Here is a 20,610-nt window from a genome sequence, read left to right on the forward strand (position 1 = left end):
TCGACGAGGGAGAAACGAATGATCATTTCGCCCGATTTTGGACGGACAAATTAAAAAATGGTTCACGATTAATTCTTAAACTTGTCCATCCATTATTTTACAATAGCTAAAACACTAACCACCAAACACCATGTGCATTTCAACCTTCACCCCATCAACGCACTTTAGATAAACAAGGCATTAGTCACCCTCAACTGATGAAAACAATATTGTAGGCTCGGAAAGCCGACAAAACCCTCGGATTCATCTCCCCTTTTCCAAACACAATTTCAGAAATTCTGCAAGATATCTAAAGCAACGAAGACTTGTCCAGAAAGAAACATCCATCCTATTCATTATGCCTATATCCTTCCTCTTCTTCCCAAGTGATCACAAACAGCAGCTTGCTTCTTCACCTGGAGCAAGAATGGACTTGTTCACTGCCACTGCAACATTAGGCCTTCTCTTTTCAGCTGTGTGTGCCTTTGCGCTTCTCTTTCGATCAAGAAGCAGCAGCAGCGACAACGAGAAGAAGAAGAAGCAATATGCTCCTGCAGTTGGGACACTTCTGCATCAGATTGTAAACTTCCCGAGGATTTACGACTACCACACGGAGCTCTCGCGCAGGCACAAGACCTTCAGGCTCTTGAGTCCCTTCTGCCAGTACATCTACACCACTGATCCTATTGTTGTGGAGTACTTCCTCAAGACCAACTTCCAAAATTATGGCAAGGTATTAGTAAATGCTCTATGGTTGAGATAAATGTTCAAGCTTATTTGATAAGATAATTGAACTAAATCTAAACTTAAAATGAATTTACTGAAATTGTTGTTCAAATTTAACTTGATTTCTTTTTTACGGACTTGAGCTTAGTTCTTCTAGATGCTATTGAGTTCTTGTCTAATTGTTTGAAACTTTCATTAATTAGGCTGTTATTACAAGTTTATATATTTTTTTTCATTTTGAGTGCTTCTTTGATTATTTACCATATTGATAATTAATAGGTTACCATCTCTGTTCATGACGAATTGAATATATGTGTTTAAGTTTGTTGGTTTAATTTAATAAATTATTTCAACTTATTTATCTAATTGACCTGACCAGTATGAAGTAAGCTTTTATTAAATTGACCACCAAGTTTATTACGAAGGTTTGATTGATTTGTAATTCTATTGAGTACTAGCAAGTTAGTACTTATTTTGCTTTCAGGGGTGGATGCACTGTGAGATCCTGAAAGATATGTTTGGCGATGGAATTTTCGTAGTTGACGGTGATAAGTGGCGGCACCAGAGAAAGCTTGCCAGTCATGGGTTCTCCACAAAGGCCCTGAGAGATTTTAGCTCTGCAATCTTCAGGAAAAACGCAACTAAGCTTGCTCACGTTGTTTCATCCTATGCCGAAAGCAATGAGAAGTTCGATGTTCAGGTAAGTATGAAGTCGTTTTGGTTTTGAGTTCATCTATGGCCTCGTTTAGGACTCCTAAAGTCTGAATTTTTCGACTGACAGCACCTACTGATGAAGTCGACGATGGACTCGATATTCAGAATCGGGTTCGGAGTGGAGTTGAATTGCTTGGACGACTCTGGTCAGTCTCAAGGGGGGACCGAGTTCGCAAAGTCGTTCGATGCTGCCAACGAGCTCCTCATTTTGCGATACATAAACCCGCTGTGGAAGGCCATGAGGTATCTGAACATTGGATCTGAAGCAAAACTCAGAGACAAAATCAAGCTTGTCAATGAGTTTGTGTACCGATTGATCAGTATCAGGATTGAACAGACTTCAGAAACAGGAAATGAACAAGTAAGTAATTCCTTTTACACCATCAACTGCCTCCTCTTCCGGAAGACCAGTGTTTCTTATTCGATCTGAAATGAAGAACAGAACGAAGACATCCTATCGAGATTTCTCGACGAGCGAAAAAAGGATCCACAAAGCAACAGCCTTGAATACCTGAGGGACATAATAATCAACTTTGTGCTCGCTGGGAAAGATAGCACAGCAGGCACACTGGCATGGTTCTTCTACTTGATTTGCAAGAACCCTCGTGTTCAAGAGAAGATTCGCAAAGAAGTCACGGAAGTGACTGAAGCCGCAGAGCCTGCGGCCGCTGTGGATGAGTTCGCGGAGACTATAAGCGAGGATTCACTTAACAAAATGCAGTATCTTCATGCCGCGCTCACCGAAACACTTAGGCTGTTTCCTCCAGGCCCCATTGTAAGTGTCAGTTTAGGCTATAAACGTGATCCTATTGGGTAGTCTTATCCTACATTATAATAAGAGACTGTTTCCACGATTCTATCAAAACGAAGCTAATTTTTTCGAATGGTTTACAATTGCAGGACAGTAAGGTTTGCTTCTCGGATGACACTCTACCTGGAGGCTACACTGTAAGGAAAGATGATGTTGTGTTTTATCAGTCATATCCAATGGGGAGGATGGAGTACTTGTGGGGTGCCGATGCTGAAGCTTTTCGCCCGGAGAGGTGGCTGAACGACGACGGCATCTTCCAGCCGGAAAGCCCATACAAATTCACAGCTTTTCAAGTAACAAAAACAATCTGAGTATCAGGCTTTGCGGTTCGAAAATAGTAGAAATTTGAGGCTGCTTATCTTGTTTGCTAATTTCAGGCTGGGCCAAGGCTCTGCTTGGGGAAGGAGTTTGCCTACAGACAAATGAAGATATTTGCAACAGTGTTGCTGCGATTCTTTGAGTTCAAGCTCGGCGATGAGGGGGAGGTTGCACGCTGGAAAGCCTCGACGACTTTGCTGATCGACGGAGGCCTCTTCCTCGAAGTGGTTCGCAGATGAAACATGTGAATTTGCGAACGAACTTGTTGGCATCTCTACTCTTGGAGTAAGTAGTTACTTTCTCAGAACAAAGAATCACTCCTTGAACCTATCTATCCATTCCAAACACAATTCAGTGGTAATTGTGTGGAACATTATATATAGCAATGAACTCATTTTCGTCATCATGATTCGTTTTTCCATTTTGTTTAAATAGATCGAATTGTTCTTCCTCCTCTTATTGAGTGACAATCGAAATTCTCCCTGCATCAAATAGCAAGAAGAAGAACAACAATAAAAAGTAAAGTTGCAAATGAACTAGATGTGAACAAATTTAGCAATGGATTTGATAAAACTCGGGTCGTTAATATTTTTAGATAATGTTCGTGAATAATTTATAAATAAATACTTATTTAAAATCTAATTATTAAAATTGCATATATGAAAAATATTCTCGAATAATTTTATAGATTTTTGTAATATTCTTTTCAAATAAAAAATAGTATAAAATTTATAAATAAATAAAAAATAATATAAATTATAAAAATATAATTGAACTCGATTAAAACATGAATAATATTTATGAAGCAATTTGAGTGGAGCTGAGTTGAGTTGTTAGGATTTTAAATAAATAAATTTGAATAATCTCGGTAAATAAATAAATAAATAATTAAGTTTGAATAAAATTAAACTTGGCTTGACTGGATTTGTTTACCACCCTAGAAGTAGACTTGATCGAATTGTTGTATTGAGTTTGATAATACATAGGCAATCATAGTACTTGGCTTGGATTTGCATTGTGCCAAATTAGCTTGTATGCTATCTAGCCTGGCCCGATCTGGTAGAGTCACGAGCGGCCTGATCGATTTTCAGCTCGAGTACATTTGACTCGGCCAGAGGAGTTACGTCACTGCACTTTTGCATCATAACTCGCCTCTTGTGCCTATAAATATCAGGACCACGGTCCATCACTCGTCGACGCTGACATCGAAAATTTGTGCTCCCAATCCCATGGACGGAGCTGCGATTAAGGACGTGATGGTTTTGGGCTTTCGGCAAAGCCCCTTCGTCATCAGAGTCGGCATCACCCTCCTCCGCAAGAAGGCCGAGCACGAGTTCTTGGAGGTCTAGATTGTGGAGCTAAAGAGCGAGATCCTAGTGAAGTCCGACCTGGTGCACAAGAAGAAGAAAATCCCCTTGCTGCTCGACCACGGAAAGCCTGTCTACAAGTCCACCGTCATCGTCGAGTACATCGACGAGGTGTGGCCTGGTAGGGGCAGCGATGGATCCTCCTCTATCCTCCCCACCGACCCCATCGACCACATTGTCACTTGGTTTTGGGCCGCCTACATCCAGAGGTAGATTCAAGATTTTAGATTTAAGAGGTTGCATACTAAATGATGAAAATAATTATTATAGGTTGTATCCGGGGTGGTTGGATTATTCTCCCCTTAGAAAATCTACAAGAACTTTATTTAAAAATACTACTACAACTAATAAACCAACTTAAATCTAGACAGATAGTTAAAGAAAGATTTTTGAGACATCTAATATATAAAAGGGCTATTGCATCTCTAAAAGTTATCGACAAAGGTAATCTACATGTTTTTGCTCATAATATGTGATCTTCAAGTATGAGAGATTCAATTCACAACTATAAACTTCATGGGAGGAATAAATAAAAACATAATTAAAAACAAGGTGATGATAACATAACTCATATACCAGGACTACTAATATTCTTAACTGTATGACTTTTAGAGTTAATATTAGTTGCACTCTCTAATCAAGAATAGATCTAGAGATGACTACTCATAGCGTTTGTAATATATGACTAACAATAATTTGAGTAGAAATAAAACAAGATCAATGAAGTTTAAGCTCCCATCAACAATGGAAAGATAAAAGTGATATCGTCCATAGCAAAGGCCAAGTCCAAAAATAATCCATCTAGGTAATTCCAAATAAATGATTTACTAAGCATAACACCAAGATCAGATTTCATTCCATTCCTACTAGTTTATTGCCTTAATGTATACACACAAGTAAATAACACCTAGTCAAGTAAGAAGGCACAACATCCTGTATGTATCCATGAAGTGTGAGTTGAAGTGAAATGTATCTACTTAAAAAGCTTGAATTTTAGTCTGATGCACCTTGGTTCTATTATCAGCCCAAATTTTCGAATCTACGACATTGGTCGTAATAGATTCCCATTTGGAAATTACATCATGATATAATCCAATATTAGCAGGAAGTACTAGCATAGCTCCTGTCTGTTGTTGTGCTGAGGGCAACACCCAGTTCTCATGGTTATATATCTTCTGTAGCTTGCCAATTCTTGCGCCATAATAGTTGGGGTCGTTATAAACATTTGGCTCCTCTCTTTTAATAGTAGTCGGTGCATATTGTGGTGGCCCCATAATTGAATCCGGTGGTGGATTATACTGAGAAATAGCTGATGTGGAGGCTAGCAAGCTTTCAATAGTGGGCTTTTGGACTGGGTAGTCTAGCTCTAGTTCATCATCCAGGGTAGCAACATATTCATATAAATCTTCCTCCGCAGAATAATAACCTTCATCAGAAGTAGATGTAGAAGAAGAAGAAGTACAAGAAGTGTAGTTTCCACTACCTTTCGCGAATGGATTTATCCATTCATCACCGTCGTTGTCATGAATCATATAAAGATTTTCATGTATTAATTTGTTGCATTCTCTTTCCTTATGGAATTCCTCAATAGTGATGATGCCCTGAAGAAGTTTTCGTAATGGGGCATCATAATATTCTCGTGTTTGAGAGATTGATGAACTCGGATTATCTTTGTGTAGGGTTACTGACCAATATTCTTCTTCTTGCAATACTTGTTTAGGTATCAGGATATCAAAAATTGATTCTTCTTGTACTTGTTTACCGTGTTGCATTTTTCTGAGATTATTGTTGGGTTCTGATATGAGCTCCCTATCTTGAAAATCAGACATATCTTCAGAGATAACTACTTCGTCTTTTTCTTGCGCAGGAATGGACTCCACCAAGCTTGTAGAACCGAATCCAGACGATCCTTGGGTGGTGTCAATAAGGTCATCAACTTCCAGTACTTGGGGAGTACTGATCTTTTCAATAATAAGTTGCGCTATGGCTTCTCCTTTCACCAGAAGAATTGTATCATAATTTAGATTAAAAACAAGAATCTTAATTTCACCTCGATAGTCTAGATCTATTACGCCTACGCCAACATGAATTCCTTGTTTAAACGCAGCTCCTGACTTTGCGGCTATTCTACCGTAGTGCCCATCTGGTATTGCGACGAGAATACCGGTAGAGAGTAGAGCTCTATCTCCTGGAAATATTTCATATGATTGTATGAGTTTAAGGTCATACCCTGCTGCTTCCTCAGTCTGCCTTTGCGGAATCACTGCAGCTGGATGTAATTTCTTTACTTTCAAAACAGGAGGCTCTTCAATTGACAGGTAGGCCACGATCTCCTGTTATGGTGAACCTATTTCTTCATCATGCTGGTTCACCTGATATGCCTGTTGCTCAAGTACCGGTGTATATCCTTCAAATTGCAGGGATATGCTCCCATCTAGTAGAGTTCTTGTATTGACTTGAGTAGGTGCTACTGGATTTCTTCTGATCGATGGCCTTAGTATCCATCGTTGATGTTGGAGTTATTCCGTTGTGAAGCGAGTGCCTGGTAGTGCGTGCACTCCTCGACTAGCTAAATAATCTGTCATATTTTGCACATTATAAGCAAAATTAGTAAAGCTAGTATTAGTTAACCTGCCAATCGTCATTCGCGAGATGAGGAGGTTGCTTGCACCGCCCTACCATTCTGTATAACCATGTGTTTGGAAGGAAAGTTCCACATGGTTTGCAAAGTCTTCTATACTCATCATAATATCTGGTATCACATACACCTTTTGTGTTCCTCGTGTTAAATCCATCTCCATAGTGGCGATCATTGATCGATCATCTCGCCATCTGGTATCTTGTAAGACTACTAGAGTCATAGCACCTGTATCACGCCGATGGAGAGCGTAAATTCGTACCATAATGAGGCCAATATGAATATGTTGGAAACTGGCCTCTCGCAGAGTTTGGTGACTCTGTTCAGTAACCAGGGGTAGATCAACCTGGTTATTTTCAACGCACAAGATGCCTTCTTCTGAATAATGCTGATAAACCTGGTGTTGAGCAGGTCTATAGCCTGTTGAATAGAGAATTTTAGCTGGGACCATTCTAGCTCTCTGTGTTATGGAGATTTCTAACTGAGCTTCAGGACTCAGCTGTGTCTCAATTGTTCGCCGAAATCTTCTTTGGCTTGGCATCAGTCACCGCTGTAGATTGTATAATCGCCTTTGGTTCCGACGGTAGTCACGTATTTGGTCTTTAGTACTGGGAATAGTTGTTGTGGAGGAAATAACGGCTGGAGGTCTAGTAGAAGTGCTCATTTTCTCCTTTCGTTCTTAAGAATATCTGCTAGATTTTTGAAAACGAGTATAGAACCTTTCTTCTTTGCGATTATTGGGTCGCTTCCCAAACTTAAGCCTCCAATTCTCCTTGTAAGATCTGTAATAGAGCCTTCAAGTTCTTTTGAAGAGATTGTAGGGGTTACTGTTGGAGCTCTTTTTACCAGGCTTTTTAACTCCTGAACCTGTTCTGTTAAATTTAACACAAGAGACAAGAGAGTATTATTCTGCTTAATTATAGCTCGCTGTAAATCAAAGGCAGTTTTGAATTCTGCCGAGGCTAGAAAACCATAAGCAGGAGTTTCTAAGGCTTCAGTAATCTATAGAGCCTTCTTATATTCGGGATTGTCTTTTTGTTCATCTAGGTTCATCCACCTATTAATTGTTTTATTTCTTCAATAAGGTATTCTACCTTCCTCACACCTTTTCTTAATTCTTCTGTTAGTTTGAGGGCCTCTTCTTTAACTAACTTTGGTTGCTGTGAGATTTCTCGCACGAGGTTTCTTACCTCAGTTTGAGTAAGGGGTTTCCTACTTATTAGCTCTTTCTCAAGCGAGCTTACAGCCTTCTGGAGTATAGAAGATATGTTGTGTCTGAGCTCCCTAATTTCTTCTTTTAAGGAATAAAAATGTTTCAAAGAAACTTTGGAAAGAATAGATACACGATCGAAAATAACACCCACGTTATTAGCTACTTCAGAAAGTTTTGGTTTAGCTGTATCAGCAAGATCAAGATATTCAAGGTTTATGGTTCGGGAACCACTATACCCAATACTTGATAGATGAAAATAAGAGGCTAAAGAATGAGTTAGCCAGAGTCATCAAAAGAAACCAAGATAAAGAGGATATATTATCCGAAGAATTATTAGAGGACTTGCAAGTCTCTTGAAGAAATTCAGAAAGGAAAGGAGCAAGTCAACATCTCCTACCTTGAAGAAAAAGTGGTGTCCAAGGTAACTGATGAACAGGTTTCCCACAGGGGAACCCTTAACCGTCTGTATAACATTCGGGTAAATTTTGAAATCCCAGATGTACATCCTTTTAGCATAAATGCAACACTGGACACCGGAGCAACCTCTTGCTGTATTGACACCCGATCAATACCAGGTCAGGCTGTAGAAAATAATTCATATGTTATTATGATTAACGGGGTAAATTCTCAGCAGGAAGCTCGCAAGAAGTTAAAAATGGGACAGATGATTATTGGAGAAAACAAGTTCAGAATCTCATTCACATATGCCTTTGAAATGACACTAGGAAGAGGCATACAAATGGTACTGGGCTGCAATTATCAGAAGTATGCAAGGTGGAGTAAGAATTGAAGGAAACGAGGTGACATTCTAACATAACCACTATTGCAACAAATCAAAGTACAACAGCAGCAATTGAAGAATTAAGCCTGGAGAAAATAGAATACATCCAAATACAGGAAGAAGTATTCTTTGCTGGTACAATTTCTAACCAGAATATTCTAGCTAAACATGGCACATTATTTAACAGGCTTAAGGAACAGGGATATATAGGGGAAAATCCCCTACAACATTAGATGAAGAACGAAATTCTATGTAAAATTGACATTATTAATCCTGATATCACTATACAAGATAAACCACTTTCTAATGTTACACCAGCATTAAAGGCAACCTTTGAATGCCATGTGGGAGCACTTCTTAAGCTTAAGGTTATTAGGCCAAGTAAAAGTCGACACTGTACAATGACCATGATCGTTCAATCAGGGACTTCTATTGATCCAGTCACTGGAATAGAAATTAGAGGAAAAGAGCGTATGGTTTTTAACTACAAAACGCTCAATGACAACACCTACAAGGATCAATACCCATGATCAATGAGGATCAAGCAAGGATTAAGTAAAATCATTGCTTGAAACCACAGGGAAGACCATTCCTTCTCAGCCTCGCGAACATTGCACAGACAATAAACCAATACAAAATAGATGGTTGTCGCAAAGAGCACAAACAAGTTGGAAGACAACACCATCTACTTGTCATGCCCCGGAGGAGTCCCTGTCCGAAGAAATTTCGGCAGCATCTCCCCTGTACGGCGGACAATCTGAAACTTTCTACATATCCATATACCTCAGCCACATGCGGCTGGAATAATAACAGTAAATAAACAATCACCCACGCAGTTTAATAGTAGACAAACAGAGCAGTAATAAGATGACTCGAAAACAACCCTACTCCACTACACCCATAAAGCTCAAATCCGATTTTTCCTACTCCACTACACTCATAAAACACAAATCCGACAAACTCACCTCTTCTGCCGTCCAGGCAAGTATGTAGTAAAACATATCGAATAAAAATCCTTCGACAAATACAATCCATACATTATCCAAGTATCAAATAAACCAATTCTAAACATAGTCAAATAAGAAGAAAAACTAAAAGGTCAATAAGTCCTCTTGGTCTGCAGGGGACCAACAACTGGAACTCTCTCCTGACAGCATCAACCTGAAAATATCAACAATGTAGGCGGGGTGAGTCCAACACTCAGCAGGTACAACTGATATGTAAAGTAGGGAAATAACATCTAGCACTAATCATGCGTACAGTCTCCTGATATAAAAGGATGAAATGCAACTGAAGTAAACAGGAGAAAAATTGTACTAACCAGGACCTGGGTATAAGGACAAACAGTCCAAGTGGCATAGAAATCCTGTATGCATGTCAAACATAGGCGTCCAAACAATATACAACATATAAATGCAACAAACACAAACACAAGCAATAAATGCATCATGCATATTGATCCTGTCTGAGAAGCTGGACAAGACGGAGATCCGGAAGAAGGAAACCCACCACGCCGATGAAGAATAATGTCTGCAGAATGCCGATCCGAGAAACCCAAAGCGGATCGGGAAAGATAGAGTTACCGAGAGTCCTCCTCGCACGAAGACCCGATGACGAAGAAAAAACCCAAATCTGAAGAGAAAAAACCCAGATCCGAAGCTTCCAAGACTTCCTGCGCACAAGAGACCAACCAACACTATCGTCAGTGACCTAAGACCGGGGTGGGAATCCCTGGCTAGGCCCTCCGACGCTCAAGTCAGTGATCTTTCTCGGTGTGGAAGAAGGAAGAAGAAGATGAACAGTAGTTGAGAAAATTAGGGTTATCAATGTGCGTGATGATGTGAACTTACCTTGCTAACGGAGAGGATTCCCCCTTTTATACCACTTCATATAACCTCCGTAGTCATGAAGTGGACCCCGGTTTGTTAGAGTTTGTTATGAGATGATGTAAGTCGTGTACTTGTGGTGAATGACTTTTTAAGGAATCTTTCTGGTACCCCAGATGTACCTCTTTTGTCGTCTAGCACCTGCAAAACAGTCTAAAAACACATTCCCGCCAAAAAATATATAATTCTTGTCATATATTGTTTCACCCCTCCTGCTGTAGATAACTTAATGTATCCATATTCCTTATATCGATAGAAGCTAATCATGTTTAGGTTTAGTTAATGAGGCAACCTTCTATGTCACTGATCCTGACTAGCCCTAGGCTATATTTTATCAAGTACCCTTCCCAGGTATTGGTCAATCGGCCGGTCTAGAATCTTCTTTCTGGGAAGTATATTTCGGTCGATACCTCCTTTTGAGGTATATCCCGGCCGATATTGGCCTACCTCCTTGGAGGTATATGCCAATTGATATGGTTCTTCCTCCTGGGAAGCATATTTCGATCGATACCTCCTTTTGGGGTATATCCCGGCCGATAGTGGCCTACCTCCTTCGAGGTATATACTAATTGATATGAATCTTCCTTTTGGGAAGTATATTTCGGTCGATACCTCCTTTTGAGGTATATCCCGGTCGATATTGGCTTACCTCCTTTGAGGTATATGCCAATTGATATGGGTCTTCCTCCTTGGAAGCATATTTCGGTCGATACCTCCTTTTGAGGTATATCCCGACCGATAGTGGTCTACCTCCTTTGAGGTATATGCCAATTGATATGGGTCTTCCTCCTTGGAAGCATATTTCGGTCGATACCTCCTTTTGAGGTATATCCCGGTCGATATTGGCTTACCTCCTTCGAGGTATATGCCAATTGATATGAATCTTTCTTTTGGGAAGTATATTTCGGTCGATACCTCCTTTTGAGGTATATCCCGGCCGATATTGGCTTACCTCCTTTGAGGTATATGCCAATTGATATGAGTCTTCCTCCTTGGAAGCATATTTCGGTCGATACCTCCTTTTGAGGTATATCCCGACCGATATTGACTTACCTCCTTTGAGGTATATGCCAATTGATATGAATCTTCCTTTTGGGAAGTATATTTCGGTCAATACCTCCTTTTGAGGTATATCCCGGCCGATATTGGCTTACCTCCTTTGAGGTATATGCCAATTGATATGGGTCTTCCTCCTTGGAAGCATATTTCGGTCGATACCTCCTTTTGAAGTATATCCCGGCCAATATTGGCTTACCTCCTTTGAGGTATATGCTAATTGATATGAATCTTCCTTTTGGGAAGTATATTTCGGTCGATACCTCCTTTTGAGGTATATCCCAGCCGATACTGGCCTACCTCCTTTGAGGATAGCCCGGCCAAATTTAACCTATCTTCTTCGTTTTATCCTCTCCTTTTCTTTCCTTATCGGTGACCTATGAAACCTAACCTATATCACATATGATGCCAATGATGCGTCCTGGTCACCCCTGACGCTAGTCAATCATCTCACACACAATAGTGAGGTCGAGTGGGTAGGGCTGTGACAATCGTGCACTCTGTCGTCACTGCTCCTGATGAGTGACCGAGTGGACGGGATGCTGTCGGAGTACATCTATCCTCCTACCCCAAATCATAAATGGGGGAGCGCAATGATCTCAACTCCCAGTACACGATGACTGGGAGGAATCCCTGCCGGCTAACACGTTGCATCACACTACCCATGAGCGGACCAACGGAGCCAAACAAAGTCCCTGCTGCAACACACACTGCCTGAATCGACCACTAACCCATGAGTGGTGGTGTGTGCAGATCCATGTAACTGGCGATGTGCTCAACAATAATGGAGCGGACTATCACACAACATGCAATCATGCGAATGGTGCATGTCAACAACCACAAAATATCCTGAACTAATCCATAAACATCCATAAGGTGCGCCATAAGTCAATGAATCAAACAACGGTACACAGATCAGATAAGGTATACAACCTAGGTCCTGAACATGGTGAAGCATGGTATATCACTACCGCTACAAGCATGTATAAGCAGGTAAGGAATACATGAGATGCAAACCAAGCAATCAATCAAGCAAGTAACAAGTATTGGTAGTGATTAACCGAAATAGATAAGAGAACATAATTATTGCTACTTGTTATCAAAGACATAAAGTCAAAAGTACCCGCCTCCAATAGGAAAGTCCAATCTGGTCCAAATACGACGTCGAGATACTCGTCTCGCATCAAAGGCCTGTATCACCAATATATACATTTTTATTTAGCTACCTTCAAATAAATTTAAAATAGCCAAATAAAATCCTCCAAACCAATTTAGGGAAAAACTCTTATCACATAACCATTATCCCACCTAAACAAAGTCTAACGATACAATGGTTTAGTTACCAAATCTTCAATCCACCACTAGATCAAGAATCCAAACTTAATTCCATTTACACATGATTAATCATCAACATAATCAATCACCTAATTCAAACACATAAGCAATTATGTATGTACCAATTCCTACCTAAATTAAATCCAACTCTGAAACCTCAGCCGATGATCCACAGCCGGAGCAAAGTAATGTTGCTGTCCTCCACATCAAATGTTTCCTAACCAACACATTATATTTGAATTCCAATTTCCTTATAATAATCATAACCAGTTAATGATACCATTCTCCATCTATTATCTACAACAAAGAACAAATTATTTACACTTTACCTCAATTCACAGCCCTCTACACCCAATGATCTTAGCTGCTGGAATCCAAGAAAAAAAACCCACCGAACAACCCCTTCCAGCCGAAATCCTTCATTGAACAGAATAGGAGGAGATCAAGAATCCAACGACAGTGCTAGGGCACGGGTGATGTCGGCTGCCGGCGCTAGGGTTAAGGAGGAGCAACAACCAGCGATCAGTGGCATTTGCGGGTGTCGGCGCCGTCAGGCAAAGACAAGAGGAAGGCGGATGGCGCTAGGGCAGAGGCGACGGGGCGCTGGGTCGGACCTAGCGGCCGACGACAGTAGTCGGAGGCGCACGGTTGCGGTCGACTGTGGCGACCGGACGAAGCAAGGAGAGGTGAAAATCGACCGGCTCCTCCCTCACTGCAGCGACTAGGGCAAAGGAGAAGGGGCAGCATAGACACGGGAAGCAACGATAGGGAAGAGGAAATGGAGAGTAGTGCTCGGATTCCCCTCGTCCTCTGGTTTTGCTCGCGGAGAAGAGTGGCGCCGTCGGGTGGAGAAGGTGAAACGACTTCGACGAAATGAAGAGAGGGCGGCGTCGGTTTGGGGGAGATAAGGAGAAACCGACGGTGAGGCGCGGAGAAGGCACGGGGCGGGGAAAAATAAAGAGGAAACGACGAAAATGAGGAAAGAAAGAAAAAGGAAATAAAATAAAAAATAATAATAATAAACATTTCCTCATTTAATTGGGTAGTTTAAACAGGCTTTTCCCGGACCCCGTTTTTATCCCTGTACACTCGTCCATACGAGCTCCGAAAAATTCCCGAAAAATTTCCAAAAATTCCGAAAAATTCCCTTATTAATATTCGCCTATTTTCGGTATTTTACATTCTCCCCCACTAATAAAAATTTGGTCCCCAAATTTCGTTATCTACCATCAGCAAGTACTAACAACAGATATAGAGTATAAATGCTGAATGGTAAATTAAATCACATATCTCAAGTGAAAAGATGGGGGTATCGAGCTCGGATAGTATCCTCGAGCTCCCAAGTAGCCTCCTCATCCGAATGATACTGCCATCCAACTTTAACCAGTCGGACAGTCTTGTTCCGCAACTGACGCTCCTTCCGGTCTAAAATCCGTACCAGAACCTTCTCATAAGTGACGTCAGACTGAACCGGAACTGAGACATCTGTCAGCACATGCGTCGGGTCAGGTATGTATCTCCTCAGCATAGATACGTGGAATACATAGTACACGCCTACCAAGGACGGTGGTAGTGCTAGCCAGTAAGCTACCACTCCAATCTTCTCCCGGATCTGGAAAGGTCCAATGTATCGCGGAGCTGGCTTACCTCTGAGGCTAATCTCTTCACCCCTTTCGTGGGTGAAACTCGCAGAAATACATGGTCGCAAATGGAGAACTCTAAGAGTCTCCGATTCCGGTCAGCATAACTCTTCTGGCAATCCTGTGCCTCTGACACTCTCCGTTTAATAGTACGGGCCAACTCTGCCTCATGCTGAGCTTTATGAGGTCCCAACAACTGGGCCTCCCCAACTTCATCCAGAGGATGGGTGTCCAACAAGGCCTACCATACAACACTTCAACGGTGACATTTGGATAGCCGAATGCAAACCGTTGTTGTAGGCGAACTCTACCAATGGCAAATGGTCCTCCCAACTGCCCCTAAAATCCAATACATAAGACCTCAGCAAGTCCTCTAGAGTCTAAATGGTCCGCTCTAACGGTCCATCTGTCTGCGGATGGAAAGTTGTACTGAAACAGAGCTGCGTGCCCAAGGCCTACTGCAGACTCTGTCAAAAATGAGACGTGAACCGGGGGTATCTATTCGAAATAATAGTCAACGGGACACCACGTGATCTGATGATCTCCCGGCAAAATAGATCTACCAATCGATCCAGGAAATCAGTCTTCCGGATCGCTAACGAGTGCGCGAATTTGGTTAATCGATCAATGATTACCCAAATCGTGTCACGACCTCGTCGTGTCCTCGGCAAACCCACCACAAAGTCCATAGTAATGTGTTCTCATTTCCACTCAGGATTAGGAATCTACTGAAGTAAGCTGGTAGGTCTCTGGTGCTCGGCCTTCACTTGCTGACAGACAAGACATCTAGCTACAAAATCCGCGATGTCTTCCTTCATGTCGTTCCACCAATAGAAACACCTCAAATCTTGGTACATACGGGTACCGCCTGGGTGGACAGCAAATCATGAGCGATAAGCCTCCGGAAGTAACTCCTATAAGACCGGATGAGACTGAAGTACGCAAAATCTGCCTCAGAAGTGTATAACACCCTCCTAGTCTCGTGTGAACTCGGTCTGCTGCCCGAAAACTATCTGGCTGTAAATAAACTGCAAATACTGATCAGCAGCCTAGGGCTCTCGTATCCTCGTCCTGATCAACGTCTGAGCAACCATGGTAACAAGAATACCCTGCTCTGTATGTCCCTGCTCCTCAAGGTCTAACTTGGAGAAACCCAGAATCAAGTATGTAACTGAAACTCAGTGACAAGCCAAAGTCTCTCTAGACTTCCAGCTGAGTGCATCTGCAACCACATTAGCTTTCCCCGGGTGATAGCTAATGGTACAATCATAATCCTTCAGGAACTCCATCCACCTCCTCTGTCGGAGATTAAGTTCCTTCTAAATAAACAGATATTTGAGACTCTTATGGTCAGTGAGAATCTCAAATGTAACGCCATATAAATAATGTCGCCAAATCTTCATGGCAAAAATAATGACGACTTGCTCCAGATCATGTACAGGGTAGTTCTTCTCATGCTCCTTCAACCGACGAGAAGCATAGGAGACTACCATATCGTGCTGCATCAGAACAACGCTCAAACCCTGAATAGATGCGTCGGTGTAGAGGACATATCCGTCCTCTCCAAAAGGTAAAACTAAAAGTGGAGTCGACACTAGTCGCCGCTTCAGCTCCTAGAAGCTGGTCTTGCCATCCTCAGTCCAAGTGAACTTCACGCCTTTCCTGGTCAGGCGTGTAAGTAGCATAGCAATCCGTGAGAAACCCTCAACGTATCTCCGGAAATATCGAGCCAAACAAAGGAAGTTGCGAGCCTCTTCTACAGACTCTGTCTACTTCCAACGGTAACAACCTCGATCTCCTGTGGAACCACGGTATACTCCTACTGGTGACCGTGTGTCTCAAACATCTCACAGAAGACAATCAAAATACGCACTACTGATCTTCACATCTAGACGTTTCCATCGACACATCTCTAGAACTATGCAAAGATGATGTGCGTGACTCACCGTGGATCCGAAATAGATCACAACATCGTCAACAAGGACAATGGAAACCGATCCAAACATCCTGGGAATACCAAAATCATCAAGTCTCTGAAAACATCTAAGGCTTCCCAAACCCTAATGGTAAAATCATGACACATAATGTCCGTATCACAGACATTTCTAACCATAAGATCCCTGACAATAAGTCTGAAATATAATCACCAACAATACAAATCACCAAAGAATAGATCCACCAGTGTGAGAGCAACGCTCCATCGCAAGAAATACCACATATGTGGGAGCAATGCTCTACCACAAATAATCCGTAATATGTGGGAGCAACGCTCCACCACAACAATCCAAAATATGTAAGAGCAACGCTCTATCACAAACCAATAATAATATGTGGGAGCTCCGCTCCACCACAAACGATCCATAAGTGTCCAAGGCACCTAACTATCCTACTAGAGGCTGCATGAGATCACTCAACCACATATCACTGTGGGCAGCCAAAGGTATAACAATCCAGCAATCAAATCAAACTCATCCTCAAATCTATCAACATTGTAGTGAGTCACCCACTGATAAGAATATGGGTTGACAGGGTAATTCAACAAATGACATAATGCAGACACTCCACATCCTGCATTCAACATAAGTAGAATCATGCTGCTACCAACAATACACCTGACACACTTGCTCACACAACATATATATGATCGACATAATCCTCCAATTTATACACACCACAGATACTCACAACATAGGTATAATTCATCGTGATACCTCCAACAATGCATACCGAACCCGTGTGCATATATCAACATAGGTATAATCAACAATACACCTCAAACAACACTCACATGACCTATATACACCTATGCCAAGAGTATAATCAATGTAATACTTCCAACAAATCATAATCGACACGAGTATACACTCAGAACAATCATATAATAAACAAGATGCCTCAAATATTACACCGAACACATCTGCACATATCACAACTCAGATTAAATCGATAAGATACCTCCATCAAAACACCACAGATGTACTAATACTACAACTCGGATTTAATCGACAAGATATCTTCAATAATACCATCAGACACGTACATCTAACTACATAGCTAAAAATTCACAAGTAACCTACAATAACCATATCAGAACATGTATACAAATACTACTCGCAAATGGGCAGTCTATCACAGGAACCCTACAACACATGACAATCATATGAATAATCAACATACTTAACCCAATCAACCTGGCATTCCCTATGTTACCTTCCAAGTTATCCAACTAGGTACATACAGTCAAAAATTAAAGTATCCTATGGAATAAGATACATCGATCTTCTATAAACTATCCAAGCTGACAATGGTATATGACTAAATCAGTTCATGAGTCAATTCAACACTAATTACATCAACTCAAACTAGAAAATGCCAACCCACATAATATCATATGTATAAATGTGTACGACCCAAAAGAAAAAGTCAGAATTCAAGAACATCAAGACACTCTCATTTTTATCCTCAATAATATCAGCCCACATAATATCAGATGAATAAGTCTCTACTCCCCATGAGAGCAAGTTAGCATTCAAAACATGAAATCATTATTTATCCACATAGTCCAATATCAGAGGAAGCAAATATCAATTTTATCATCCTGTTAACTAACCACAACTAATCAGATTTATTAAAATCTCATAGGCACACTCAACCGTAAACTCTCTAGCAACCGATTTATAATCTGATCACCAACTATAATCATCAAACCTGTGAATATCATACATGACACTCACTATGTCACCATCAACGACAACCCAAATAATAGATCATCAAAATAGTTATCTACTAATAGATCATCAAAACAAATATCTAGTAATAGATCATCAGACAACCACATAACATTTACTCTCATAAATCATTAGAAATCAACACATCACAATATCTGATCTCATAATATCCCTCAACCTCAAACCATTCTCAACAATGATCAAACATGATAACTCCCCAATGGCCAATTTTCATCGTATCGGGTACCATAATATCCAAAAGATATGAGTATAAAAACTCTACTGGCTAAATCAACAGGAATATGTAGGTATCATCTATTACCCAGCTAACAATAGCAGAGGCTGGTATGTGCCTCCATCTCCTACCAGTAGTAACTGACGCTAAAACTACTGATGGTATGATGTGAAAAATCACCAGAGACTATAATCCTTGATCTCTATTAAGGTCAACCATGCTCAATGGCTAACCCATTACATGTAATATATGTTACAACAACCAGACAGGTACTAAATAAAGAATGCTAATACATGCCATAAACTATAAAATTACACATCATACCTATATGCCGTCTGGAGATGTTCCATCGCTGTCCAGTCCCCAACTTCTGACCTCAAAATTCTGAACATGAAAATCATCGAAAATCCATATAAATCCGAAACGGAAGTCCAAAACATATATGTAATGGAAAACCCGTGCAACCAAAATAACTACCCAGTTTGACTCGCAAACTTGGGCTAGCACAAAATATCCAGAATACTAAAAGCAGGTATCACACCCTGCTCTGATACAAATTCCAATAAATTGGTATCAGATAAATCTCAAAATCCGCAACACGAAAATCAAACCAGTATCGCCAAACTTTGGAGCTCTGATACTATATAAATTGATATCAGGTTATCCCAAATATCCAAAATATGAAAAGAAAGATCGTAAAACTTAAGCTCTGATACCAAATAAATTGTCACGCCCCGGAGGAGTCCCTGTCCGAAGAAATTTCGACAGCATCTCCCCTGTACGGCGGATAATCTGAAACTTTCTACATATCCATATACCTCAGCCACATGCGACTGGAATAATAACAGTAAATAAACAATCACCCACGCAGTTTAATAGTAGACAAACAGAGCAGTAATAAGATGACTCGAAAACAACCCTACTCCACTACACCCATAAAGCTCAAATCCGATTTTTCCTACTCCACTACACTCATAAAACACAAATCCGACAAACTCACCTCTTCTACCGTCCAGGCAGGTATGTAGTAAAACATATCGAATAAAAATCCTTCGACAAATACAATCCATACATTATCCAAGTATCAAAATAAACCAATTCTAAACATAGTCAAATAAGAAGAAAAACTAAAAGGCCAATAAGTCCTCGTGGTCTACAGGGGACCAGCAACTGGAACTCTCTCCTGACAGCATCAACCTGAAAATATCAACAATGGAGGCGGGGTGAGTCCAACACTCAGCAGGTACAACTGATATGCAAAGTAGGGAAATAACATCTAGCACTAATCATGCGTACAGTCTCCTGATATAAAAGGATGAAATGCAACTGAAGTAAACAAGAGAAAAACTGTACTAACCAGGACCTGGGTATAAGGACAAACAGTCCAAGTGGCATAGAAATCCTGTATGCATGTCAAACATAGGCGTCCAAACAATATACAACATATAAATGCAACAAACACAAACACAAGCAATAAATGCATCATGCATATGATGCCAATGATGTGTCCTGGTCACCCCTGACGCTAGTCAATCATCTCACACACAATAGTGAGGTCGAGTGGGTAGGGCTGTGACAACCGTGCACTCTGTCATCACTGCTCTTGATGAGCGACCAAGTGGACGGGATGCTGTCGGAGTACACCTATCCTCCTACCCCAAATCATAAATGGGGGAGCGCAATGCTCTCAACTCCCAGTACACGATGACTGGGAGGAATCCCTGCCGGCTAACACATTGCATCACACTACCCATGAGCGGACCAACAGAGCCAAACAAAGTCCCTGCTGCAACATACACTGCCTGAATCGACCACTAACCCATGAGTGGTGGTGTGTACAGATCCATGTAACTGGCGATGTGCTCAACAATAATGGAGCGGACTATCGCATAACATGCAATCATGCGAATGGTGCATGTCAACAACCACAAAATATCCTGAACTAATCCATAAACATACATAAGGTGCACCATAAGTCAATGAATCAAACAACGATACACAGATCAGATAAGGTATACAACCTAGGTCCTGAACATGGTGAAGCATGGTATATCACTACCCCTACAAGCATGTATAAGCAGGTAAGGAATACATGAGATGCAAACCAATCAATTAATCAAGCATGTAACAAGTATTGGTAGTGATTAACCGAAACAGATAAGAGAACATAATTATTGCTACTT

The 20,610-nt window shown here is 41.0% G+C and overlaps 1 protein-coding gene across 3 annotated transcripts in view; it reads left to right on the plus strand.

Moving 5' to 3' along the window:
* Positions 1–214: 214 nt before the first annotated feature.
* Positions 215–20,610, plus strand: part of LOC122045888 (cytochrome P450 704C1-like) — a 38,289-nt gene continuing 17,893 nt past the window's right edge. Inside the window, exons 1-6 of one of the 3 annotated variants that reach the window (XM_042606299.1) lie at positions 218–712; positions 1,190–1,405; positions 1,487–1,780; positions 1,862–2,194; positions 2,320–2,523; positions 2,608–2,954. In XM_042606299.1, coding sequence (XP_042462233.1) covers positions 338–712; positions 1,190–1,405; positions 1,487–1,780; positions 1,862–2,194; positions 2,320–2,523; positions 2,608–2,787 — 1,602 coding nt within the window. In that variant the 5' untranslated portion in view covers positions 218–337 and the 3' untranslated portion in view covers positions 2,788–2,954. Of the gene's footprint in view, positions 713–1,163; positions 1,406–1,486; positions 1,781–1,861; positions 2,195–2,319; positions 2,524–2,607; positions 2,955–20,610 lie in introns of those variants that run through there. The other 2 variants (XM_042606302.1, XM_042606300.1) reach the window with 2 other exon arrangements.

Source organism: Zingiber officinale, chromosome 2B, assembly GCF_018446385.1.
Source record: "Zingiber officinale cultivar Zhangliang chromosome 2B, Zo_v1.1, whole genome shotgun sequence".
Lineage (NCBI taxonomy): Eukaryota > Viridiplantae > Streptophyta > Magnoliopsida > Zingiberales > Zingiberaceae > Zingiber > Zingiber officinale.